The sequence below is a fragment of the Carettochelys insculpta genome, chromosome 13 (genome assembly GCF_033958435.1).
Source record: "Carettochelys insculpta isolate YL-2023 chromosome 13, ASM3395843v1, whole genome shotgun sequence".
Taxonomy (NCBI): Eukaryota; Metazoa; Chordata; order Testudines; family Carettochelyidae; genus Carettochelys; species Carettochelys insculpta.
This window is the reverse complement of record NC_134149.1, coordinates 10,837,823-10,859,463: the sequence shown is the minus strand read 5'-3', so window position 1 is coordinate 10,859,463 and position 21,641 is coordinate 10,837,823. Positions and strand designations below refer to the sequence as shown.

Below are 21,641 nucleotides of genomic sequence, written 5' to 3'. Positions count from 1 at the left end.
ACAACCCATATAAAGTTCAGTGTAGCCATAGAGTAGGGAACCAATGCTCCTTCTCAATCTTTTCATCCATGTGCAGAATAACAGTTATGTGTATCGAGTCGTGTGTGGTTGTGCACCACCAGTAGAAACACATGCCGCTGGCTGTGGGTGCTCTGCTGAGCAGCACCTGCATCTCTCCTGGGTATCGGCGCAAGTGTTGCGTTTACAGGGGATGCTGGTAGAGACTATACATGAGATGAAGCATTATAAATGCCTTTGAATGAGGAATATATTATCCAATGCGTACATTTATTTTCTGGTGCTTATTTCCTGGGGGATTTTTGTCTTATGAAAGGGCAATCACAGACATATCTAATTTGAGTATAAAAACATGAAGAACTAGTAGCCAATCTGTGCAGATGTATCTGATGCAGTGCCTTTGGCTGATCCCAGAGTGCCAAGTCTTTGCCTTCTTGTTAGACAGTTCCAATAGAAAAGCTCATGAATTTTTCAAAAATAAAAATATGAGGTATCTGTTTATACCATATTACAGATGGAAGACCTGCTTGGTATGGATGCCAGCTATGAGATAAAGGCATCGATCGAGCAGTAGCACACCTATTTTTACAGCTATTTTTAAGCTAGCAATTCTGAGTTCTGTGTAACTCAGTTTTGATTATGTACTTTAACCCATCCCCAAAACTGCCATGTCATGTGGCTCACACTCCTTGTACCTAAGGTACAATATATTAGAACAGATCATGCCAGACACTTCTGAAGTCTGTTATCTGGCCCCTGCCAGTGGTCAATATCCATGTTAGAATAAGGTGGCTCCAGCCCCACCCTCCATAAGGTTCACCTGCAGCTATTGAAGGTGTTGGTTAGACTCCTGTTGATCATGACACTGTAGGATCAGGCTTCTAATGTATAAGGCTCCCAGCCATTTACCTAATGTTGTAAAACAGGAATTCCCTTTGACACTGGCAGGTGATTGGTTTATGACCTGGAGCATCAAGTTGGATTTCTCACCTCATTATCCTGGCTTGTCTTTTCCCTTTGCTGAAAGTGTTATTAATGGTCATAAAATGATTAGTGCTATTGGAAATCTAGTCACTGCAGAGGTTCAGCAGTGAATTCCACAGGTTGACAATCTGCTGCATGAGGAAGGCTCTGCCTTGTGATGGCTTTATATTTACTCTCCTTCTGATTTGAACAGAGCTTTTTTATTTGGGGGACAGCATGCTGCTTTATGTGCAACCCATATATATACCACCACTGAGAAGAGATTTTGATGCAGCCCAGCTGATTAGCAGAGCACTTACAGCTAGGTTTGTGTTTCTCCTAGTGGTGCACATTCATACATGCCTTGGTGCACATGACAAAATTTATTCCATACCTGGATAGAAAAAATCTGCACATGGTTGGGAAAAATTAAAGGAAACATAGCATGAGGATGGTAATCCTTTTGAAATAGAGAACAAATGGCAATACATTCAATGCACAGGAGCTGCTTGAATTCTTAATAAGTATTTGAACTCACCCCCAGTTTTGCACAGAAGGATGCATACTTGTAAGTGCAGAGGTGGCTTGCGAGGACTCTTTCTCCCATTTATCACATTGCCATAAGCTTTCTTGTGTGGCACGTAAATTTTCTTTACATAAATCAGAGGGGAAAAGCCAGATCATGCTGCTCTTCATTTAATCAGCTTAGGGATAAATGATTTCTGCTAAGCACCCAACAGCATCCTCTGGCAGTGGATGTTTAGACAAGCTTTTTCCTTGCTTTGATTCTTCATTTGGTAGGAAATCACTGATGATCAATACCCTCCAGATATGGTAGAGTACATGTTCCCAGTGGATTGATACACTATGCTGCTTTGAGAACTGAACTGAGCATAGTGCCACCTAATTGCCTGTGCAAACATGCCCTCTTGTGTGTGCTGTAAAAGCAAATTCTTTAGAATGCTAATGAATCTCATGTAGGTGGAATGATTGCTTCCAGCCAAACACATGCTTCTATTGAAGTCAGCGGAGGCCACATTCCAGGACAGAATATGTGTACACACAGACAAATTTTCATTCCTGGGCACAGCCCAAACAATTGGACTGAGTGATTCTGGGACCCTCAACCAGGGGCCTAGCTGGGAAGAGCAATGAACTTCTATGGAGCACAGTACTATGGGAAGTGGGGGACAAATCCAAGGCATGACTTGGAGGTGGGATTGATTGCAAATACAGAATCTTCTGCAAAGCAAAAGAAAAAAATTTAGTGTTAAAATTTTTCAGGCTTTATTTTTGACTAAATTAGAAATTTTATATTTGAAATAGAATGGAAATAACTTTCCCGCCCATTGTTTGCCCCACCCCAAACACCCCTCCTGATTATTCACTTGGTTTAAAACTGACTTTTTTTGGACAAAGAGTACAGAATTTTTAAATAAAAATGTTTGTTTTGTTCTTCAAAAGAAAAATTTTATCCTAACATTTTCATTATTTTTTACCCCCCTGCACTTCCTGACCTCCTCGGTCATTGTAGGTGACAGGCAGTTTATGTTTGCAGCTACATAAAGGATCTAGTGGAAGAGGCCACAGTTGTCCTTTGCTTTCTAACAGTACAGTCCTCTGTTGATGTTCATGTATTTGTTTCTCATCTAACTCTTCCCTAGCTGCTGTCAGGTGGGAAAATTGCAATTATTGCAATTACTCTTGTTTCTTCTGAGAACAGTTGACACTTTACTCTGTAGTGTTCAGCTTTTCAATGAGAAAAGTAAACTCTCGCTCTCTGCAGATACCACTGTGTCTGAGCTCACTTGGAAAGGTCTCTGTACAGGAAAGCACTTGCTTAATGCTCTCTGTTTTCACAGTTAAGAGTTCTGCTCTTAGGCATTGCTGTAAGGGACCTTTTCTGCCTCTTGTCTCAGATCCAGTGTGTGGAAGAATAGCCAGGATCCAGGAACTGAGGGTCTACTGTTGGAGACTCCTCTGTGCTAGGGTAGCCATTGCTAACACTAGTGCAGTTCTGGTGTTTAGTAAATAAGGGATCCTAGGGTAGACAAAATGCCATCATGATTGACAACACCACATTTTCTAAGAATTCTTGCTGCAGATCTAGTGGTGTTAGAAAGTGCCAGAGGCTGAGGGTGCTGTGGTTGACACTAATGCTCCCACTGCCACTAGCAATGGTGTTAGCAGAGCAACTAAGGAGGGACATTTTTAATGTAAAAATCCCTAGTACAGGCAAGGCTAAGGTTTGAATCCAGACCATGTCCATACTTCCTCATTCCAATGTCACCAGTTAGGCACACTATAAGATGTTGTTTAGTCTCAGTCCACTTTCTTGTGGGGAGGTGTCTGTCTCACAAAATTCACCACCACATCCAATACTAAATGGCTTTGGATCAGGCCCTTAAAGAGCATGGAAACTATGCACTTCTCTTGTTCATAGAAGTGATTCTTCCAGGGCAGGATCAAGGTATGAGTGTAGTGTGGAATCTTGTACTATTGTCGCCCATAGCTACTAGACAGCGGAAACTTCTGATTCGAGTGATGTGAACCTAACCATCCTTCTCGAGAATCTTAAATGTGTATAATTCAATCAAAATGCACTACACAGGATTTTGTTTTTTCACAAAGCTCTACACATACCTGCACACAGAATGAAATGAAAGAGAGACTACCATCCATAATTGCTCATGTTGTCTGCTTTCAGTATCAGGGAATGGAATGATCTGTGAGTACCTCTCTAAGAGCTGACTTTGGTGTCTGCAATCACTGCTGTTAGAAAAAGGATTCAAGATCCATATAAATTGTTCTTTCAGTGGTTTGAGCTGCCGCTGATTGCTAAATATTTTCATATACTGTAATTATATTAGGTCAACTGGGAAATCCATATCAAGTACTACTTAAATATTTCCATTTATGAGAGTCCAAGCTTTATTGTAGTTAAATGTGTAGAATAGCGGAATAATTATCATTTTCCATCAGAACTCTCAAGATGAAAATGAGAGAAATGTCATCTGAGAGTGTATGGTTCACACGCATTTTCCATTTCCTTAAAATGCTAGAAACTGACCTAAGTTACTTCTGTTGATACCACCTATAGACTGTACTAGTGTAGAAATATATCAGAACTGATCAAATGCACTAGATTATGTCCATGGACTAGTAGTACCTGCGGGACACTGTATAAATTTCCCCAGAATACTTGATTTCTTGATGCAGACAATTCCAAGGTCATCTCTCTCTCTCTCTCTCTCTGACACTGACACACACATAATATCACTTTAAATGCCAAATTTAGTCAAGAAAATATATGCATTGGTATAGATGTTGTGTGTGTAAGTATACATATAAAATCACCCATCCCAATGAATGATAGAATAACAGTGAATTCTTTAGCTAGGGTTTCTGGTAACTGGGAAGGCTTGTTTGAAAATGTGTATGTTCATGTTCTTCACAATCATGGGATGGTTTGCAGATTCATTATTGTTTTGCTGCTTCACAGGACAGCTAGTAGAGCTGCACAAGAAATGGTTTCCCATCCTGGCAAAAAAAATTTAGTTTTCATCACAATTTCTCTCTCTCTCTCTCTTTTAAGTTTGCAATCAAAAACTGAAATATTTCACTCAGGTGAATTATTTTTCTCCTTAATGTTTCTGGAATTTGATTTTGTGTTGTGAGGGTTTTAATTTTGTGGTGAAAAGACCCCAAAGTTGCTGGAAACAGACATTTCCCATAGAATTTTTCATTTAAATAAAACAGCCATTTTTCTATCATAAACCTTCTATGTCTTCTTCTGTCATAAAACTTCTAGACTTTTGACAGTTCTAGCAAGGAACCAGTATAGGTCAAGAGTCAAGAAACAGTTTCTTTGTGCTGGCTTTGAGATTGTCTGAGCATAGAGATGCAGGCAGAAACAAACAAACAAACAAAAAAACAAACAAAAAAATCCAACCAAGCAAACAACAACAAAAGCCAGGAAAGTTGCTACTGGTTTGTGAGTGACTTTGAAGGCTGTTATTCCACATATAGATTTCTGTTAAGTAATGGAAATATTTTATATTTTACAATGCCACAAGACGCAGAGTTGGAGCAATGTGCCTGCCTCTTATCACTCTCTGAAGTCACTGAGTTTTTCCACAGAAAACTATTGATTCTGCTATCCAAATGCCACATCCTTAATACAAAAGGATTTTTGCATCTTAGATTGGAGGCTGAATTCAAAATCACACCGTTAGCAGTTCTGAACTTGTATTTCATAAAATTAAGGTGATTTTTAACACTGTCACCATACAATCACAGAAGTTGGAGATTTTTCACAAAAGTGGGATTGCTCCATAGTTTACAGTTTACAGTCTTCTTGTAAAGACAATCAAGGCTAGTGATATGAATAATAAATACTGTTCCCTTGTATGTGGTAGAAGAACCCATATCTAAATATATTCCATACACAATCCAAAGTAGACATCACATCACATATTTCACAGTCTGTTACCAGGTTACTGCCTCCTGTAATCTCTTGTGGCCACTATATGTAGGTTTACTTTTCTGTTCTAAAACACAAATGTGTACTAACCTTTGAGACATTCTTAGAAACTAATCAGAGTTCCTATGACCTCTTTGAGCCATATGAAGCAGCCTTCTAGATTTCAGCATGTTTGTGTGGTGGATTTCTGGAAAACAGCTCTAAACACAACCCAGTTACTTAAAGAATTATTTAATCACTATCAACATTTTAAATGGGTTTACATTCTTTACTCAAAATCACTACTTTTGTAACTTGGCTGTTTATAAAATAATGTCAGCTGACTAGAAAAAAGACAAAGAAGGAAGTGTAGGTGTGATTAAATGTTTGAACTAACACAAACACAGGTTAGTCTCTCCCTCTCAGAGTTCACACATGGCAATTATGCATTTAAGAAATACTACTGATGATAGAATTTTACATAGCATCTTCTACATATAAACACAAATCCTGGCCTGTAACTTCCAACAAGTGTCAGCTTAATGTATTTCAAAATGACCCAGATATGTGAATTTCTATTTAAAATATATAATGTAAATGTTAACTGGCTGGTAGCACTGTGATATTTTTTTTAAATCTAGGATTAAAATGAAATATGCCTTTAAGGCAACTTCTCTAAATATTAATTCTAATGCACTTGATTTCTTCCTTCCCCAAGGATATCATTTGCACATGGAGGAAGTAATTGTCATAACATTAAATATTTCCTCTCTGAGGAGTGGTGCTATAAGAACCCTGGAATCATAGGTGGATTAAGGATAAATGGGATCCTGGTCTACTAATATACTCACCACTTCCCCAGTCACTCACTGCTACATCCACAGCTACCTTGTCCTAGATGGACCTTTATTCCTCCTAAGGCCCTGTCTTTAGTCCTCCCAGACTCTTCTTTCCCAGTGCCTAGCCCTGTATTTCCACACAGATGCCTCTTCCTGCTGACTCTCATTCTCTTGAACACAGTTTCTTGCTTCTTGAATCTCACTAACTTTCTGTTAGAGGCTGGAGGATCCCCTCTTCTTATCTCCTGCTTTACACACTGTCCTTAGAGCAGGGCACTACAGCCTGTCATCCATTCCAGCCAAAGAAGATTGGACAGAGCTCCCTTTTAAGGCAGTTCACACCATTCTTTGGCTGCAGGAATAATTGTTGAGGCAAGCATGCTGCATTCCAGTATCTACAACCCCGGAGGAAGCAAGAGATGATGACCAGGAGGTAAAAGCAAGTCTCCCAGGGTCACCTTCCTTAGGGTCCTGAAGAAGCTCACTGTGCACACCTGCAAGCAGCAAATCATATGTTGAGTGGAGCCCTTCTTAAGACAAGAGTGCCATCTTGTGATAGGTATAGGAAAGAGAACAAAACCTTGTCTCTCCCCCTTTGCCATTAATAGGATTATGTTCTTCACATAAGTTGAATGTGGTGAAATGCCAGTAGGTTATAGACCCGGAGCTCCCTTGGGGCTGAGGAGAAAACCATCTCTAAGAGAACTAAAGGTGGTGAGGTACCATCACTCTCCACCTCTCACCCAGCGGAGAGTGTTGCTCCCTTTGCAGGTCTACACTCTTTCTGGGCAAGCTTCCCATGCTCAGACTGAAGTCTGGAGGTAAACACGAAGCCCTTCAGGTTTGTTTTTGGTCAAAAACCTAAACTAGACCCACCCATCCAAATGTGGTCTGGAGTGTCTCATTTCTGAAGTGGCTGGTGGGGGGCGTGGAGAGAGAGACTAGGGCCTTTTATTTTTCTCTCCCGTTCCCCTGCCAGAGGGTGAGGAAAGATACGGCCAAGGCTAGCCCAGGCACCCAGCAGCCTCCAATGCCCATTGGCAGTTTCTGCTGAAGGCCGGTCTGGAGCCAAGGCCCGGCTGGGAAGCGGACTGGGCAGAGGCGGCTGCTCAGCCCTTTGTAGGCCAGGCAAGGTCTCTGCCTCTCCAGAAAGGTTCACGAAAGGGCTGGATGCTGAGCGGTGCCGAGGGCCCAGCCCGTGAAGCGGGGGAGCGGCAGGCTGGAAGGGGCTGCATCGGGCCCCACCCCAGCGCGTGGGGCTGCTTCTCGTGGGTGGGGGGAATCTCCAAGTGCCGACAGATCAGCCCCGGCCCCCGCGAGCCCTCGATTGCCTCTCCGGGGAGGGCAGACCCAGGCCCCGCCCCCGCCCCCTCGCCGCTTTCCCCGCCCCGGGAATGGGAGTGGAAGCCGCGGCGGCGGAGCTCCGCACGGCCGGGAAATGCTGGCGGCTCCCTCCTGCTGCTGCCCGGCCGCCTGGCCCTGGCTGCTCGGACTTTGCTGCGCCGGGATCCTGCGGGCTGCGGCCGGCGGCGGGCCGGTCCCTCCGGCCAGAGGTGGCGCCGGGCTGGGGTCTGCAGGCTTGATCGGGGGAGGGCGGGCTAGGCGCCGTGTCCCCCCAGCCTAGCTCCGGGCGCTGGGAGCGTGGTGCGGGATCACGAGTGGGCCCCTCCCGCGTGTTCACACCCCAGGCCCGGGCCGAGGGGCCTGGGCTGCGGGAGGGAGTGAAGGAAGGGGGTTGTCCTCGCGTTACCGATCAATGTGCACAAGGCAGCAGGAGCGGTGCTTCCCCGGCGGGGCGGGCACAGCAGGCACGGCCCCCTGCCTGACTTACAGCTGCACCTGCTTCTCTTCAGGGGGCCTGATAACCTGGCAGGGGAAATGCCCCTGCTCCCCGGCGCGGGCGCCCCTAAGTGACTTCCTTAAGGAGCCCCAGTCCTTGGCGTCTCCGGGCGAGTCTGCCTGTGCTGCTCTGCCAGCTGGGGTGAGCAGACCTCTGTGACTAGGCCTCCCTACCAGTGGCTCAATGGATATGGCACCAGTGTGGGCTCCCACAGCTATCCCGCTGCAGCATGTCAACAGCTATTTGCTCTTGTCGAATCTGTTAAAGGTTGTGAATGCAAAAGCAGCCAAAATGTCTCCTGGAAAGTCTTTTGTACTTCCTTAAATTGTGGTGCTCTCAGTTGCCTTAAATGTTATTAATTCTGTTATTGTGCTAGTTCTTTGGGGGCCAGTTGAATATGGGAGCTTTGGATTGTTAAACACATTAGTGAAGTCAGTGCTTTAAAATGGTATTTTATAAGGGCATCATAGGCACCTTGTGAAGTTTTTAATAGAGTTAGGGGATTAGTTGTCATGTTAGCTTTTACTTACCGGTGCTAACTTACTGACAAAGTGGGTCTTTGCCCACAAAAGCTTGTGCTCCAAAATATCTGTTAGTCTATAATGTGCCACAGAACTTCTTGTAACTTTCTGTCCTCTTTGTAGATGGCATGAATGTTCTCTTCATAGTAGTGGATGATCTGCGTCCTGCTTTGGGCTGTTACGGAGACAGTCTTGTAAAATCGCCAAACATAGATCAGCTTGCATATCGAAGTGTTGTGTTCCAGAATGCATATGCTCAAGTAAGTAATGTAACTTAATTTTAAAAATAATGATTATATTTTTATGAAATACTTAACAGTTGAACACAGAAAGTGCTAGTGAGAACATTGAAATATCCAATTACTTGATTTTAAAATATTTCAGGTAGTAAAGAGACATCTGGGCTAAATTGTATGGTGTGTGTATTTTGCTGAAATGAAATAAAGAACCTAATGAAGATGGTTCTCACTGATTTTAGCAATAAGGTTGTGGTGGTGTTCATACAGTGTAAAGTCTGCTCACAAGTCCCACTATTAACAATAGCAGCAACGAAGGGTCCTGTGGCACCTTATAGACTAACAGAAAAGTTTAGAGCATGAGCTTTCGTGAGTTAACTCACTTCTTCAGATGCTGGAGTTAACTCACGAAAGCTCATGCTCTAAACTTTTCTGTTAGTCTATAAGGTGCCACAGGACCCTTCGTTGCTGCTACAGATCCAGACTAACATGGCTACCCCTCTGATACTATTAACAATGTGACACTTTTTTAAAGCAATTTTGCACAATACCAGTTCCATGTTGCTCGTTAAGAATGTAGTCTTGTAAAAGCTTATTCTGTATTTACTCCCTCTCCTTTTTTGTGAACATGGTATGTATATTCCACATCCTTCTTTGTAGGATTTAAGAGGGGTAGTCATGTTAGTCTGTGTGTATCTGGAAAAACTAGAAGTCCTATAACACCATATAGACCAACAGATATTTTGGAGTGTAAGATTCTTCTTGCTGGCTTCCTATGTGGATTTTAAATGGCCCCATCTGCTAAACAAAAAGTTGCCTTACTCAATTCTGCACTCGAGTGGCTGTTGGATTCTTACTGAGGAGTGCTGGCTAAAATTCAGCCAGGCCAGGTGATAACACTTTACCATCGTCACATTTGACAAAGCGGGTCTTTGCCTACGAAAGCTTATGCTACAAAATATCTGTTAGTGTATAAGGTGCCACAGGACTTCTCATTGTTCTTCATAGGGCCTCCTTCTAATAGTCATTCTTAAGCTTAGGACTGAATCTTACTGCCTCCCTTTTGCTGGAATGGCTGACTAGCATAAGATGTCTGCATTTGCAGCTCTGCTTTCAGTAGGAAACCATAAACTAGGGCCCTGAACCTGAGTAGGAAGTTTGGAGACTTCAGTGGAGTTCTGACTCTTGCTAGTATGAAATTGAACATTTAGGCCTTTAAACTATAACCTGGATCTCTCACTTCTCTGTTTGCGTTATTGGTAAAACTGACCAAATCACCACCAGCCCCTAAACATTTTGCCCTATGAGACCAAAATCACTTGATTGCCCTTGAGATACAAACAGAGCATACTCTGTTTTCCACTAAGCATTAATTCTCCTGTGTCTCTCGCTTTAGCAAGCTGTATGTGCGCCAAGCAGAGTGTCATTTCTAACAGGACGCAGGCCCGACACCACACGGCTTTATGATTTCCACTCCTACTGGAGAGTACATGCAGGAAACTATTCCACAATACCCCAATACTTCAAAGAGAATGGCTACACAACCATGTCCGTAGGAAAAGTATTTCACCCTGGTAAGGCTCATAACAACATTTAGAATTTACATTTAACATGTTGTCACAAATAAATTGTGTAATGAGGGACAGAACTGGTTTTTTAATGTATGTTAAATGACCTAAAATATTGTCATATGCTTGATTTAGACTAAAGTTCTTCTAGGTTGGCCTGCATGTGAATAAACCATTGTCTTTTAAAGCGTTACGTAGGTGGGGTGTTAGCTAGACAACATCATTCAACAATGGGAATTAATCTACTGTAAATTTTCACATACCACTTAGAAAGCATAGGAGTTAATGTCAAGTATGCTCTAACCTGTGTAGAATTTAGACACTTGTCTAGACTGCCAGTGATGTGACTAGACATAACGAACTGCATGGCCTATCTCTTGGTCCTTGAACTTAGATTTACACATGCTTCTTGTTAATGCAGTGCACTTTTTAACTATGCTTTGGTCTGATGACAACTTGTGGGCTGAAGAAGCGTTATGTGTGAGTAATATCCCAAATTAAGCTGCATAGGAAATGAATTTACTATTTGAACAACACCAAAGAACTGAAAAGAATACACAAACGAATGCAAGATTTTTCTGTGATGATCTGAGGCTGAAATTCATTACTTCTAAACGGTATTTGTTGGATAATTATATAACTGCTGTCATTATTTAGTCTTGATTATTTGGTATCCAGACTAAACTTGCTCAAGATGCCTGAAGTCTCCCTTTCCTGATAGCCAGGTGTATTTTAGGGAGCAAATGTTTCATCCTTCAGTTCTTGAATGCTCTCTTAGTCCCCTGAATTAGCTCATAAAATTAGGGGGCCTACTGGAGCTGTTTCTGTGTTAGCCAAACAACTTAACCATTCATTTCTTATATCTCACTCAACTAAGAAGAATTCAGCTACAAGTCATTTGCTTATTTCTCCTCAACAGGGATTTCATCCAATCACAGCGATGACTATCCGTACAGTTGGTCCATGCCACCTTTTCATCCCTCTGCTGAAAAATATGAAAACACGAAGGTAAACAGGCAGTTTGGTTTGATTTGTGGACCCAGATAGTTATGGGTGGAGGGTGTTTCAAGGAGGGATGTAAAATTCCATTTAATTGGTTAACCAATTAAACAGAGGAGGGGGCGTGGCTGGGAAGTGGCCATGGCAGCCCTGCAGGTGCCACAGGTGGTGGTGCTCCAGCTGGGCTGAAGTCATCTCAGTCCTGGTGTGCTGTGGGCAGGAGCACTCCAACCTGTACCTCTCCAAATACCCCTCCCCAATTTACAGCCATCCCTTTCCTCTGGCCTGCCTGGGTTGCCCCTGCTGGCAGCAGCCCTGAAGGACTGGAGCAGCCCTCCTCCTGTGGCGGGCAGGGGTGGCTCCAGCCCATACCAGTTCACTGTAACTGGGAAGCTTCATCCACTGAGGGTGAGGCATACCAGTTAACTATAACTTCGCTAGTTTCAAGATACAAATATATTATTTCTGTTAGAGATAAGTTCTTGCTAATCTGAGTCAAACTTGTCAATTAGGAATATACATTTCTTTGATTCTGTAACCTACAGTTGTAAAGGAAAATTGCAGTCAAATACACTTCTCTCCCCTTCCCTGTCAAAAGAACATGTCTGTTTGTACAGAAGTACAGTTATGCTCATTAAGGGCCTGATCGAGCAAATGCTTATGCTTGTGAGTAGTTCCCTTGAACGTGGTGGGATTATTGACCAGTATAAGTGCTTGCACGACTGGGGGTGCCTTAATTATATTGACAGCATTAATTCTTTTTTCTCAAAACTGTAGCTACCATCTATTGCAAATGACTCTTCTCTAGGTGGTGAAGTACTGTCACTTGGCCTGTCTGAATTTTATTCTACTCTACGCAAAAGGAATCCCACAGCCATCTGAGTGCATAGCTGATTGTGTCTTTTTGTTTAGCAGACGGGACCATTTAAAACTTGCTCAAGAAGCCAGCAGGCCAGTTGCATAAAAGTGTGGGCTCTGTTTAGAATGTCAGCAGGTTTCAAATTCCAGTTGTTCTTATGCACAAACTATGGTCCATGTGTAAAGATAGACTCTGTTCTTGGTCCTGGATCTTGGCAGATCCCAACTTAATTCGTGCTAACTTACAAATCTTGACCCTGCAAAGAAGGAATGAAGGCAGTCCATGTAAAACCAGAACTTCCTGTCTTACTCTGCTTTCCAGAATGTTAGTTACAATAAGTGTGGTCCAAAGGAATCAGGGTAACGTTTTTGTAAGTCTTGCAGTATATCTCCACTGCAAGGGCTACAGCAGCACAGCTTTAGCTGCACTACTCTAGCATTCTAGTCTAGACGCTTCCTGTGTCAGTGCTTTCTTTGCCATAGTTAATTTACCTCTCTGAGAGGCGTGGCTAGAATTCTTCGAGCAACCTACCCATGTCTGCACTGGGGGCTAGATAGAGCTAATTACAACACTTCGGGCACACATTTTTTAATATGAATGTAAACCAGTTAAATTTTAAGACCACATCTTAGTCAAACAACCGTGCAGCCACAGTATTTGATATACTGAGGTACTAGTAAGTCTCTACATGACTTAATTTAGCCTTGGTGCAACTTGGTTGAGGTTAAATTTTGTAAAATGCTGACTTCAGTGGCAGCTAGTTTGCTCCATGAATCTTTCTGCATGTTTAACGTGTGCTCCAAAGGCCATTCTGAGGCCACTTTCTAAAGACCTTACAACATTCAGTCTTTCTCTACTGACTAAATATCAGCCACTGCTGGCACAATCGAAACTATTCGATTAGGTAAATGCTTGTAAGATAGCTTTCCATAAGTCCTCGGGGACAGAGGGGGAGAGAACAGATTGGTGAGTGGTTAAAAATCAGTTCCATAATTAGTGAGCCCCGGAGCCATGGTTTCCTGGGTTCTACAGCTGGGTAATCCTTCATGTTATGTCACGCCCTCTAGCCAGCTGTAGAGTATGCTTCTGCTTCCCAATGGTGGCATACAAACATTCCCTGTTTGTTTGGTGCACAGCTCAGCTCTGGAAAATGTTGCTGTTTTTTCCTCTGTGGTTTTGATCAGCTTACCTGGAACATGGAAAACCTGCTGAAGCACTGACATGAGCTGCAATCAGTTTTTAACTCAGTCTGTGAAGTGGGCAGAGTGAGCCCTCTGAGGAGAGTCAGACAAGACCTGCTCTTAAAGCGTATGGGATGTATGTGTTCTGACTTTGATAGAATTAAAGTGGTGGGCATATTTCTTCTTTGTTTTCCCAAAGACATGTAAAGGAAAAGATGGAGAGCTTCATGCCAACTTGGTTTGCCCAGTTGATGTGACAGAAGTACCCTTGGGTACCTTGCCAGATATGCAGAGCACTGAAGAAGCCATACGCTTATTGAACACCATGAAAATAAAGAACCATAAATTCTTCCTGGCTGTTGGCTATCACAAACCACACATCCCTCTCAGGTATCCTCAGGTAAGAAAGGCTAAGAGTTAAACCAGGTTCTTGAGTGTTATGCTGAATGAAACCTCAACCAAAATTATTCAGTGACTGGCATTAACCTTTACAAAGTTATTTTCACAAGTATTTTGTATTGTTACTATAAAGCAAGATGGAAAATAACTTTGCCTTGGAATTCTGAGACATACTTGTAGCTGTAGACATACTTGAGACATACTTCAGAGAAAAGTAATCCAAGAGTCAAAATATCTCTAATTTGAAAATGTTTTAATCTAAGCAATGAGTTAGTACTAAATGTCACACTGAAAGCCCACTTCTCCCACCCTTACTGAGTGAGCCAGCCATTGAATATTACTGTGACTACTTTTGCAGTGAGTTATACTCTGTATGAGGGTGGCAGAATGAAGTCCTAAGTTATTTGCATCTTGCTCTTCCTCCCCATTGATATCACTGACTTCTGAGGCAGCAGGACTGGGCTCTCTGTTTTTTGAGAAGACTTCACTGTTTGATATGTGCAGTTGGCCTCTACCATCTCAGAGATGAGTGGTGGAGTAGTTGGTACCATGAGCCAAAGCTAGGTAACATACACAAAAGTTGGTTTTGTTATCTTGTGCAGCTCTCCTGAATAGGTGTTCTGTGCTAAAAGATGAGTTAGATTGGTGCTTACCAAAGTACCTTAACCATTTACCCCGAAGTACCCTTCATGCATTTTCTTAAATGTGAAGCAAAGGTGGTGGGTACAGAATGGGAAGTGGTTGCCACTGTCTGGTGTATGAAGAGACTTTAGGTGGGAGAGGGGGAGCTGTTTGCCATTTTTTAATTTTTTTTTAACCTTTGAAATGTCAAATCTTGTTTTGCCGGAAGTCTCAGATTCTGCACTTCCTCAACCCTTAATTGATAGTCAAAAGTTTGAATCTTTTGAAGAAGGGGTCCTTTTTCTAACTTTTCCTCCAGCATTCTGAGTTAGTGTATTGGCAAAACCAGAGTTCAAATCATGCCACCCCCTTTTAAATGGGTTTTATGCGTATGGCAAATCTGCCATAATCCTTCTAGTTCTGTGGGCACCTGTAGCCTGCCGAGAAAACCAAGAAGGACAAGACCTGAATGTCTACAGTAAGTTAAGCCAACAAATGGTCACTTCTTGGAGGAATAAACCTTTCATGCTTTTAAAAATAAACCTAAAGAAGCTACAAGAGGTACAAATCCTATGTTTTTCTTTTCTGTGTTTTTCAGTTGCTTCTTAGTGCTCTAAAGAGTGTTGTGCTGCTGAGACACCATAAAGGCAAAATAAAGGTCGACATTTGCTTTTGGAAATCATACGGAAAGTGGGATTTCTATAATATGGAGAACATTGCATGACACCAGTACAGTTTGTAACTTAAACCCCTGGGTTGCTGTTTGACATTCCAAGGTGCCCTTCACAGAAACTGATGAGGAATCCAGCTTTACTACTTAATAGCTGCAAAGCTGAGTTTTGCTGTATGGAAATCGTAATACATGTTTGTGTTGTATTGTGAAGGAATTTCTGAAGCTGTACCCGCTGGAAAACATCACGCTGGCCCCAGACCCTCAGGTGCCTAAAGAGATGCCTGCTGTGGCATACAACCCCTGGACGGATATCCGACAAAGGGAGGATGTCCAGGCATTAAACATCAGCTTCCCCTATGGACCAATTCCAGAAGACTTCCAGGTAAAGAACCCACGTGTTGCTTTGAAATAGGTCTTTCCTAGATCACAATTCAGTGCAAGGTAGCACAAGGGTGTTGTCATTAACAGTGAAGCATTTCAAGGCATGGTAAGAAGTCTCTGGAGGTAGCCATGTTAGTTTGTAACTTCAAAACAACAAGCAGTCCTGTGGCACCTTAGAGACTAACAAATTTATTAGTTCATGAAGTTTTGTGGGTAAAACCCACTTCATCAGATGGACTGGAGTGGAAATGACAGAATCCTCTGGATTTGTATCTGCATTCTGTCATTTCCACTCCAGTCCATCTGATGAAGTGGGTTTTACCCATGAAAACTCATGACCTGGTAAATTTGCTAATGTCTAAGGTGCCACAGGACTGCTTGTTGTTTCAAGGCATGTGTAGCTTTGTTACTCTAGTGAGGAAGGGGATGCCAGCTAGCAAGCCAGCCCCTGTTGAAACTGAGTTGGGGTCGGGCGGGTTGGACTAGCCAAGTGTAGGCTGAGGGTGAGTTTTGGAGGGCAGTTTGTAATATTTCTGCTCTCAGGCTTGTTTCTGGGGTGGGAGGGCTACTGGAGAGGTAGGTTCAGAACCTAATGAGATGGTGGCACCACCCCAGAGCAAGTCACCTGTCTTCACTAGCCCTTTCTCTCTAAGGCTGTCATTTCATATTCCTCTTTCTGGAGAAACACTGACTCCCATGTCATTCCCAGAGGAAGAGTGCTGGCTGAGACTTTGAAGGAACAGCATCAGTTGGCTCAGAGCTTCTTGCTTGAAAGAACTTGTAGAGAATATTTGGACTCTCCTAGTTGTTCTTTCTGTTAAATTTAATTTGGAGCATAATTTATGTGCAGACATCCAAAAGTAAAGCTCTACAATGAAAATGCTGCAAGCCTTTTAATGAGAACAGAGCTGTCAAGGTTTTATACAGTTGAAGTGACTCTTCTTTTTTTAAATAACTTGTAGCGACAGATTCGTCAGAGTTATTTTGCAGCAGTTTCTTACCTGGATACGCAGGTCGGCCAGCTACTGAATGCTTTGGATGATGTTGGGCTCTCGAATAACACTATTGTGATGTTCACTGCTGATCATGGTAAGCATGCGGCAATTATTAAATTTCTTTTGGTCACCACTGGTCTAAGACAACTCAGCAGCACAGCTACAATCTATGCTGCAGGAGTCTGGCACTCTCCAGCTGATAGTGCGAGGAATGCTATTTAAATTCAGGATATTTGGGATAGGGTGGTTGGGAAATGCCTTGAATATTTAAGGATGTTGAGACCTATTTAACTCTTTGAAACTTGTCCCTGCTGTGCTCTAGTAGCAGGCAGGATGATCTATTATGAGGTCCCCTTCTTGGGTGAATACCTCAGCTGGCTTAACTAGTTAATGAATTAGAGAGTAGAAGCATTAGTAGTGGTGGTTTGTTGGTTTGTTTGTTTTTTTTAAATCACTAGATTAGATGTGCTTCCCTATTTGCAGTTGTGACTTGGGGTCATTTTTGTGTAGACTTGTTTTTTTTTTTTTTTTTTCCTTCCTTCCTTGCCCTGTCGTACTAACCTTGTCCAGGGTTTGTTTGCTTAGTGGTCTCCAAATGCGTTTCTTGAAACACTGAATTTTGATGTTGGGTCTCTTTTAGAGCCTGCTTGCCACCACCTTCCTAACTCCCCCATTGGTGAGGCTGGTGGTAAATAGACTGGAGAAGAGTGGCACAGTGGCCATTCACTCCTCCTTAAAGGATTGATGCATTACTGAGCAAGCTTGCAAAGAGTTTGATCTCATCTTAGCAGTAATATCCTGATTTGACCGCCTGGCTTCAAGAGATGCTCAGTGACAGAATTACAGGAGCATTGCAGAGCTGGCAACTGTGCAAATCTTATACAAATACTTTTAAGATTTGATCTGTGGACATATACAGGCAAAATGACATCTCCCAATTCCTCTTTTATGCTGCATTTTTAAGAACATAAGAGTGGCTGTACTGGGCCAGACCAAAGGTCCATCTAGCCCAGTGTCCTGTCTTCGAATTGGACCGAAGCCAGGTGCCCCAGAGGGAATGAACAGAACAGGTGATTATCAAGGCTATGTCTACGCTAGCCAAAAACTTCAAAATTTCCATGCAAATGGCCATTTCGAAGTTTGCTAATGAAGCGCTGAAATACATATTCAGTGCCTCATTAGCATGCGGGGGGCCGTGGCACTTCGAAATTGACGCGGCTCATCCAGACAGGGCTCCTTTTTGAAAGGACCCCGGCTACTTTGAAGTCCCCTTATTCCTATCTGCTCACAGGAATAAGGGGACTTGGAAGTAGCCGGGGTCCTTTCGAAAAGGAGCCCCGTCTGGACGAGCTGTGCAGTGGCGAGCCGCGTCAATTTTGAAGTGCCGTGGCCGCCCGCATGCTAATGAGGTGCTTAATATGTATTTCAGCGCTTCATTAGTAAACTTTGAAATGGCCATTTCAAAGTTTTTTGGCTAGTGTAGACACAGCCTAAGTGATCCATTCCCTGATGTTAATCCTCAGCTTCTGGCAAATAGAGGCGGCCCATCCTGGCTAATGGCCATTGATGGACCTATCCTTCGTGACTTTATCTAGTTCTTTTTTTGAACCCTGTTATAGACTTGGCCTTCACAACATCCTTTGGCAAGGAATTCCACAGGTTGACTGTGCATTGTGTGAAGAAATGCTTCCTTTGGTTTGGTTTTAAACCTGCTGTGTATTAATTTCATTGGTGACCGCTAGTTCTTGTGTTATGAGAAGGACTAAATAACACTTCCTTATCCGTTTTCTCAACGACAGTCATGACTTTATAGACTTCAATCATGTTCCCTCTGGCCTACTGAGTCCTTTCCCGCCCCCCCCCAGCTGAAAAGTCCCAGTCTTATTAATCTCTTCTTATATGGCAGCTGCTCTATAGAGCTAATCATTTTTGTTGCCATTTTCTGAACCTTTATTAATTCCAAAATAGCTTTTTAGAGATGGAGTGATCACACTTGCATGTAGTATTCAAGATGTAGGTGTACCAGAGGTTTTATATTGAGGCAATATGATATATTCTGTCTTATTATCCATTTGTTTTTGAATTAATCCAGATATTCTGTTCACTCTTTTTAACTGTTGCTGCACAGTGAGTGGCTTGAATACTAGCTCAAATTGGGACATGGGCAATGCTGGGAAAAGAATTGCTGTTTAGTTGGTGGAAAAAGTGTCATGATTAAAAAATTGACAAAATCTTGCAACAATTTGTACTTTTCTTCCACTTAAGGGAAACCTCTCACTACTGTGAGCACAGGTTGATATTTACTAGCTAAAATAAAGTTTAATAACTGAATAGTGCCTCAAACACCAACTGTTGTTGGGAGAAAGTGAATCTGGTTACTTGGCTGTTCGTAACAGAAGTGATCACTAAGCTAGTAATGTAATACTTGCTTGAAAAAGATGTTTTGTATCCTCTAGGATGGTCTCTGGGTGAACATGGAGAATGGGCAAAATACAGCAACTTTGATGTCGCTACCCGTGTTCCACTGATGATCTACGTACCAGGGAAGACGTCAGCCTTTGCTCGTCCAGGAGAAGGACTCTTCCCTTACCTTGACCCCTTCACTCATGTTTCAGCCTCTGTAGCCACAGGTGTGTTTTTGGCACTTGCATAAGCAAATACAGTTGCAATCCCATATCTTAACCAAATGATTGTGCTTGCTGTTGACAGACAAGTCAGTGGGGTGGAAGCTTCTTGGGAGTAGCATCCTATTGCTGGCACTGGACTAAGCCTGAGGACTGGTGCCCCAGAATGGAAGGGTTTTCACAGCTTTCCAACATATGGAACTTGATGTTTAGTGTCTTGGCTCAGTGAGTGGGGAAAGTCTGTGCTGCCATCAGTCCTCAACGTGCCCTAAGTGGGGCATGTTTGTGCTCTGTTATCTGTGTACTGGAGGATGTAGTGACAATATATGTCTCCAGCAGAAATCAGTTTTCAGAGTGCAGGACTGAGGGTAGGTCTACACTAGACCTTAAAGTTGATTCTAGATAATCAATTCCAACTTCAGCAATTGTGTAACTGGAATCAGAGTGTATCTAAAATCAACTTATCTATCTGTCCTCACTGAGGGAGGTTGACCTGAGAAACTCTCCTGTCAACTTCCCTTACTCCTTGTGATAAAGAAGAGTACAGGGGCTAGCTGACTGACCTCTGGTAGTTCTATTTTGCACGTCCCTGCTAGGTGAGAGAAATCAAACCCTGGTGGATCTTCTGGTAAGTGTAGATGTACCCTGAGAGAGCAATAGGAGTTGCCGTCAAAATGTATTTGCCTGCCGATTTTACATGAAGCTTGCACTAGACTTTTCCATCTAGTGTTGGGTTCTGGGTAATGCCATCAGTCTCGGTCTCTGCATGAACACCACTGCCACAAAGAGAGACTAAGGAAGGTTGAAAATAATTTTTGAACACAAGTGTTTGCGTCAGCTAGATCCTGTTAGTGGAAACAGCTGCAGGGGTGCATGGGCCGCACAGAAGTTTTATTTTTATGGGACACTGATTCTAGTGGCTCTAGCTTTGTATGCAGCAGCTGCTGCTGAGCTCTGTCCTTGCTGCTGTGCTGACTATATGCAATGGTGGCACCAAAAGCAATGTGTTGGCAGAAGTTGTCACAATGGTGCAGTTGACATGGTAATTTCTTTTTCTTTTTTGAAGAATATCTTCTTGAAGGAGGAGATACCTCTTTAAAGCTCTGATTAGAATATTTGAGGAATGGAAGGGGGAAAACTAGTGTTCTCTTCTTGGCGGTGATTTTGGTATAAACACCTACACATCCAATTGTGCTCTGAACTGGAAGCCACACCTTCTCAAATAGCTTCAGCCCTGTGAAACAAATGTCAAGGGCAGGTGGTAAAGAGCTACTCCGCTTAAGTGTCTAAAAAGCTCAACCTGTGTCTTGTGATCAGTGCTGTTCCCTAACTTGTATTTTGATGCTTTTTCTAGGAAAAGCCAAAAAAATGGTCGAGCTTGTGTCTATCTTCTCAACGCTGGCTGAACTTGCAGGCTTGTGGGTACCCCCAGTGTGCCCTGAGGCTTCATTTCATGTTGCATTCTGCACTGAGGGGCCTAGTATTGTCCAACATTTTAACTCCACTGAAGAGGAAGAGGACTATGCCACTGATTATGACAATGACTATGGCACAGAAGATGACTATGAGGAGCCCATAGCTTTCAGCCAGTATCCACGGCCTGCAGACACTCCTCAGTGGGACTCTGATAAACCAGAGCTGAAGGACATAAAAATAATGGGTTATTCCATGCGTACTGTTGACTATCGCTATACTGTCTGGGTTGGGTTTAATCCCAGTAACTTTACTGCTAATTTGCAGGATGTCCATGCAGGAGAGCTATACATGGTAGAAAGTGATCCCAATGAGGATCATAACATATACAACAGTAGTCTGCATGGGAACCTTGTCAAAAAGTTTCTTAGGTTCTTGAGGCGTTAGGTCTAGGAATGCTTCCGGTGCGTGCTGAAGTAACGTAACACCTTCCTATTTGTATAAACTTTGTGCTGCACACAAAACAGTGGGTTGAATTAAAATACTGTTTGTACAAAGGTAGCGTCTTATTACAGTGCATTGGAGGCTTAGTTTCCATGTGCGTACACACCTGTGGTGCCTTTTGTACCAGGTTTCTCAAGGGGCGGTGCAAATGAGGACAAGTACTTCCTTGGGAACTTACTTGGTCCTTAACACTGTAATGTGTGATAACCTCCCCCGTGAAAAGGAAAAGTGTACTCTCTCTCTCTGATGGGATGGTTTGAAAGGTAGCTGAGTGTCTAACTTGCAAATCTGTAGAGAGCTGCTTATGTAAAACCTAAGTTAAAAATGGGTTCTGCGAGTTCTAATCTTTCCCATCCACCTGTGGAATAATTTTTTTTTAAAGTGTGCCACCAGTAGAAAGAAACCTAGCTGGGGCACTATGCTAACCAGCTGGGCAGCATTCGAATTACTCCTGAGCGGCTGCATAAGCTCACAGGCAACACTGTTCTGCAAGTAGTCTTGGGATTTTATTTATGGGGAAACTGTAATGTAGATGTGACAGGGTG

General features: G+C 42.8%; 1 protein-coding gene across 1 annotated transcript; it reads left to right on the top strand.

Moving 5' to 3' along the window:
• The first annotated feature begins 7,677 nt into the window (after window positions 1–7,677).
• IDS (iduronate 2-sulfatase) lies at window positions 7,678–21,162 on the top strand. Its single transcript, XM_075007727.1, has 9 exons — window positions 7,678–7,835; window positions 8,767–8,903; window positions 10,276–10,453; window positions 11,367–11,455; window positions 13,686–13,886; window positions 15,391–15,561; window positions 16,523–16,649; window positions 19,012–19,185; window positions 20,534–21,162. The coding sequence occupies exons 1-9, from the start codon at window positions 7,721–7,723 to the stop codon at window positions 21,037–21,039; spliced, it is 1,698 nt and encodes a 565-aa protein (XP_074863828.1). The 5' UTR covers window positions 7,678–7,720; the 3' UTR covers window positions 21,040–21,162.
• The last annotated feature ends 479 nt before the right edge of the window (window positions 21,163–21,641 follow it).